This window comes from Cebus imitator, unplaced genomic scaffold (assembly GCF_001604975.1).
Source record: "Cebus imitator isolate Cc_AM_T3 unplaced genomic scaffold, Cebus_imitator-1.0 Scaffold415, whole genome shotgun sequence".
Lineage (NCBI taxonomy): Eukaryota > Metazoa > Chordata > Mammalia > Primates > Cebidae > Cebus > Cebus imitator.
Window position 1 is genome coordinate 1,784,325 of NW_016107730.1, and position 5,724 is coordinate 1,790,048.

General features: G+C 51.7%; 1 protein-coding gene across 1 annotated transcript; it reads left to right on the plus strand.

Annotated features, from left to right (window-relative positions):
• The first annotated feature begins 356 nt into the window (after positions 1–356).
• KRT38 (keratin 38) lies at positions 357–5,724 on the plus strand. The gene is made up of 7 exons (XM_017509462.2): positions 357–1,130; positions 1,318–1,400; positions 2,218–2,374; positions 2,725–2,886; positions 2,964–3,089; positions 3,586–3,806; positions 4,358–5,724. The coding sequence occupies exons 1-7, from the start codon at positions 639–641 to the stop codon at positions 4,470–4,472; spliced, it is 1,356 nt and encodes a 451-aa protein (XP_017364951.1). The 5' UTR covers positions 357–638; the 3' UTR covers positions 4,473–5,724.

Here is a 5,724-nt window from a genome sequence, read left to right on the forward strand (position 1 = left end):
TGACCAGGGGGTGTGTGTTGGGAACGGATTTGTCTAAGTCTTGTTGCTCCTCAAAGTGAGTCTGAAGGGCAACCAACTAAAGAAAGAAGAAAATAGGACGTCTTGATAACCCAATGCCATAACATTCACCAATACCAAGACTCAGCTTCTTCCCTAGATAGGGAAGGCTGATTGAGTCTTAACCCAAGTAAACACCACTGTCATCATAGGGGTCAGTCCTGCTACACCACTGACCAACAGGAAAGTTTGTGCCTCCGGAGTGGACACATCCATAAAGAGGCCAAATCCTGTCAAAGTCTGAGCATCTGATGGCTAAAATAACTTGGCTTCTTTGAAAAATAATAAAAAGCTTCTGACCTCCCACCAACAGCCAATCTGATATCAAAGAGCCAAGAGGCATCTCAGATTCATCAACATTCCTTTAATGAGCTGAGAAACTTTCCATGGTAAACTCAGCAGCTGAGTAACAGGATGATGGCACCACAACAGGTAGATAATCAAGGCAGGAGGTCAAAGCATTGGAGCCAACACCCACCCAGGATGGGGTATAAAAGGGCCGGGAGGAGAGGAGGCTTCAGACTCAGTGACTTGGCCTTCCCAGCTGATCTGAAGCTCCTGTGCAACCTCAGCCCAACACCATGACCTCCTCCTACAGCAGCTCCTCCTGCCTTCTGGGCTGCACCATGGCTCCTGGAGCAAGAAATGCCTCCATCCCTCCCATCGACATTGGGTGCCAGCCCGGGGCAGAGGCCAAGGCTGCCTCCATGTGCCTCTTGGCCAACGTGGCACATGCCAACCGAGTCCGTGTGGGGTCGACCCCGCTGGGCCGCCCCAGCCTCTGTCTGCCCCCCACCTGCCACACTGCTTGTCCCTTGCCAGGGACCTGCGACATTCCCGGCAGCATCGGAATCTGTGGGGCCTATGGCAAAAACACCCTGAATGGCCATGAGAAGGAGACCATGCAGTTCCTGAACGACCGCCTGGCCAACTACCTGGAGAAGGTGCGCCAGCTGGAGCGGGAGAACGCGGAGCTGGAGAGCCAACTCCGTGAGAGGAGCAAGTGCCACGAGTCCACCGTGTGCCCCGACTACCAGTCCTACTTCCACACCATCGAGGAGCTCCAGCAGAAGGTGAGGTGTGGGATCACCTGGGCGTGCTGGGTCTGAGAAGCCAGACAGCGTGGCAGGAGGGATCCATGTCAGGCTCAGGGAGCTCTGGGTTCTTGGCTTCTCCTGGACATGAGCATAGACACCACACGTGGAGCGGGAGCCTAAGGTATGATGCTTTGTGTGTGAACCACCTTCCTGTTTTCCTCAGATCCTGTGCAGCAAGGCTGAGAACGCCAGACTGATTGTACAAATTGACAATGCCAAGCTGGCTGCCGATGACTTTAGGATCAAGTAAGTCAGGCCAAGGAAGCCAGAGTGACTTCTCTCTTCTGCTGTATTTCCAAGGGCCTGTCCCAATACCCAGCGTATATCGTAGGTGTTCAAAAGCAGTTTTTGACTAGATGAACTAAGGAGTGAATAAATGTCCACTTCCTTTCTCTCCAAACCTTAAATTAGCCTATTGCTAGAAATGGTCATTATGTAGGAGGAAAGAGAATGCAAGCATTAAAAGGAAAAGAGGGGCATAGTCTAGATTAGTTGGAACACATGTCATTTCCCCCCCTATCCAGAAGATAAGAGGATTTGGCTTTTCAACTAGAAGTCAAACGGAGTCATCACAAAAACAAGCTGTCAATGCGTAGGTTGTTGCTAGACTCACTGACTCTTGGCCAAATCCATCAGTCGGAAGAATTGTCACTGATGCTCCTGGGCAGCAAAAGTTGTGCTTGAATAAATGCAAAAGAGGTAAAGCAGTAAACTGAAAGTCCAGAGGCTTATTCTTAGTCATTCTTTTTCCTGGCCAAGTGACTCCTTTTATGGCCAAATAAATGCTGCATTTGAAGTCAGAACACTTAGGATGAGTCCACGCATTTAGTATTAAGTGGGCATAGAATTCTGAACAACCCACATATTGTTTCTGAGCCTCAGTCTTCCATCTGGTCAATGCGCATAATGTCCTGACTGCAAACTCTGTAGCTGCAGGATTGAGCATAGTGTATGTTGCCCACGTGAACAAATGAGGATCCAAGGTGGTGTGGGAGGTGGGAACCCGGGGCAGCCGAGAGGGGCTCTTGGGGGAATTCTTGTTGACCCTGCACCTCCTGTGAAGGCTGGAGAGTGAGCGCTCCCTGCGTCAGCTGGTGGAGGCGGACATGTGTGGGACACAGAAGCTCCTCGATGATGCGACCCTGGCCAAGGCTGACCTGGAGGCCCAGCAGGAGTCACTGAAGGAGGAGCAGCTCTCTCTCAAGAGCAACCATGAGCAGGTGTGGCCCTGGCCGCTTAGACTCCCAGTCAGGGGGCAATGCTGGGCAGATAGGGGAGCTCCCTGGCCCTGGGGCTCTCAGAGCAGAGCCTGGGCTCAGCTGGCATCGGCATGCAGGGCTGAGGTGGGTCTGAGGGTCCAGAGGGCCTCTGTGGAAGGTGCAGACTTGCCTTGGGCACGAGGAAGGTGTCCAGGTGGGCTCTCCCGACTGCACTCTGGGCAAGACTTTCCCATTTGCTTGTGTATGGGGCTCCCCTCCTGCTGCTTGCCAGGAGTGGGGACCTGGTGCTGTCTGCTCCATCAAAGGCCCTCTCCTCACGCAGGCTGTCTGTTCCTTCCTCCCTTCTGCAGGAAGTAAAGACTCTGAGGAGTCAGCTGGGGGACAAGATGCGGATCGAGCTGGACATTGAGCCCACCATTGACCTGGGCAGGGTGCTGGGGGAGATGCGGGCTCAGTACGAGGCCATGGTGGAGACCAACCGCCAGGATGCGGAGCAGTGGTTCCAAGCCCAGGTGAGCAGGGGGTACAGAGCCAGGGGCATCTGGCGTCCATCTGGGCAGGGAGGTGACTGTGCGTCTCTGTGCTCCAGTCTGAAGGCATCAGCCTGCAGGCCATGTCCTGCTCTGAGGAGCTGCAGTGCTGCCAGTCAGAGATCCTGGAGCTGAGATGCACGGTGAACGCCCTGGAGGTGGAGCGCCAAGCCCAGCACACCTTGGTACGTGTCCTTCACCCTCACTGCACTGCAAACGCCACATGTCCTGGTAGTAGCATCCCTTAAAGTCTCACAAATCAGTTCCTTCAATGTTAAGTCAAGATCTGGGTTCCTCTATACCTGATGGAGACATGTTTCTGTCAAGTTCAGTGTGACCCAGGGAAATGGTTTCTTCAAAAAGTCAAGTCCACGTGCCTTACAACACAGTGCAGAAGTTCAGTCACTCGTGCCACAAGATTTCACTAGGTGGCTGCTTTTTGTCAAGGACTGGGGATACAGGGATGAACATGACAGTTCCTGAAGTTAGATTTGCGTGTGTGTTTGTGTGTGTGTGTGTGTGTGTGTGTGTGTGTGTGTGAAGTCATGACAGTGATCTCTCCAGAGCTCTGAGAATGTGTGACATGTTGGAATTTGCCCCATGTCTGGCGAGTTTGGACATACTTTTCACTGCTGAGTTTTGGGGCACCAGGATCTCTGACCCCATAATTTCCCACTGCAGAAGGACTGTCTGCAGAACTCCCTGTGTGAAGCCGAGGACCGCTATGGCACGGAGCTGGCCCAGATGCAGAGCCTCATCAGCAACGTGGAGGAGCAGCTGTCTGAAATCCGGGCTGACCTGGAGCGGCAGAACCAGGAGTACCAGGTGCTGCTGGACGTGAAGGCCCGGCTGGAGAACGAGATTGCCACGTACCAGAACCTTCTGGAGAGCGAGGACTGCAAGTACGTGTCATCTGGGCAATTCCCGGCCAAATCATTGACCCAGTTCTCATGAGGTCCTCAGGGCAGCAGAGGGTCTGTCTCTCCATAGAACGAGGCTCCCCGTGTACTCCTTTTCTGTGAGTTGTTGCCTGGTCCTGCACCCTCCATGTGGTTGACAGAGTGAAGGAAATGACCATCCGCTTAGAGGGCACTGACCAGGTCTCCGCGGGGGCTGCTTGAGGTAGCCATGATCTGATGAGAGTGGACACGGGGTCTCTGCTCAAACAGGAGACATGACTACTGATCCAGCATATTTTTGGACTTGCTTTTCTCTTCTTAAATTCTTCCTCGGGATTTTTATTCTATAGGATCACTTTAATCATGTAAGGTCTTTTAGAAACCACCTATGTAGTCTAACCCTGGAGGTGCTCACTTGGTGCGAATGATCACAGGCTTCAGCAGGGTCCATGTACTGTTGCTTTGCAGCAGGGACCCCTTCCTCATGCCCCCACATGGCACTGAGACCCCATTCATTCCTTGCCTCTCACTTCGCTCACCTTGTCTCTCTGCAGACTCCCCTGTAATCCGTGCGCCACGCCTCTCTCCTGTGTGGCTGCCCCCTGTGCTCCTCGCCCAAGCTGTGGCCCCAACACCACCTGTGGAGCCAGCACCGGAAGCCGACTCTGAACTCCTGTGGACCTGCGGGGGCTGGCTAAGGCGAGGGATACCCAGAGAGAGATGCTTGTTATACCTTTAGAAAATCTGGCTTCTAACTTTCTGTATGTATAGACCTGTCCGAAGGCTATGAGACACCAGGGACAGTGGAATCTCGATGCAAAATCCCTCCTTTCCAGCTCTGGTTTCCCCAGATGAATTCTATGCCCTCAGTGGATGGGTTCCAACCACCTACGGTGGCTCAGAAGATCTGGATTGGAGAGACATAAGGTTGAAAAAGCGTTCTGGAGTGGGAGTACAGCATGATTTAAAATTGCACTTGCACTTCAAGGACACCAACTTTAACTTGAAATTTTTATAGTTTGTGACAAAGGAAGTGAAGAACGGGCTTCCCTGTCTGAGATTCCCCATGTTTCTTGGGCTATTTTTAACATTGCCAGCCTGGATTACGGCATCAGGGAGAGGGGAATAGAACCAGAATTGTACCTGACCCTTTCTTTTCCAATTCCCCTCTCCTATCCTCCTGCCTCCCTACCTTGGATGCTGATTAAGTAGAACATTTCCTGGCATCAAATCCTGAGTTCTCTCTACGTCAGGGTTTCTAGCTTTGACAAAGGACCAGACTTTCCTTTTCTGTGGCAACACAGCCTCTTACATATGGCTTACATAGCTGCTTGCTACGTGAAAGGAACTTTCATAAGGAATGTCTCTTTTTTTCTCTGTAAATTCCGACTCTCAAGACTTGTCTGGCTATAACCTCTTTCCCTATCTAATTCTCCTAGTTTAAAATTTAAACAATGACTTCATTTTTTTCCTAGTATTTCCTCCTGAAGTACTGAAACCTGTTGATTTAACGGGTGGAGAACTGCCAGGTGTGAGGTGCTTCCTCTTCTCTTCCTCCTCTCTGCCTTCCTTACCATGATTCAGCCACGCTGGCCTTTCTGTTCCTTGGACATGGCTGGAGACCTGTCCCTGCTCTTCTTCTCTCTGGGGTGCTCTTCCTCCTCCCTATAAACGTTCAGGTCAGGTGCAAGTTTCCTTCCTCTGAGAGCTCCTGTTTGACTATCCGTGTAAAGGACTCACAACCCCCGACACCGTCCTGCCCATTTAGCACTTCCAACAGCTGAACTTACCTCTGTAGCAATCGTTTTCCCAATCAAAATGCTTATCCAAGATTAGCAGTTCTTCACTGCTGCCTCTCCAGAGCCTAGCCCACTACTTGGTACATAATGGATGCTTAATAAATCTCTGTTGTAAGAACGAA

Excerpts from the sequence above, each read along its gene's own strand:
- KRT38 (XM_017509462.2), top strand. The coding sequence starts at position 639 with ATGACCTCCTCCTACAGCAGCTCCTCCTGCCTTCTGGGCTGCACCATG. Across the intron at positions 2,887-2,963 it reads AGCAGTGGTTCCAAGCCCAG|TCTGAAGGCATCAGCCTGCA; the intron begins GTGAGCAGGGGG and ends TCTGTGCTCCAG. Across the intron at positions 3,807-4,357 it reads CTGGAGAGCGAGGACTGCAA|ACTCCCCTGTAATCCGTGCG; the intron begins GTACGTGTCATC and ends GTCTCTCTGCAG.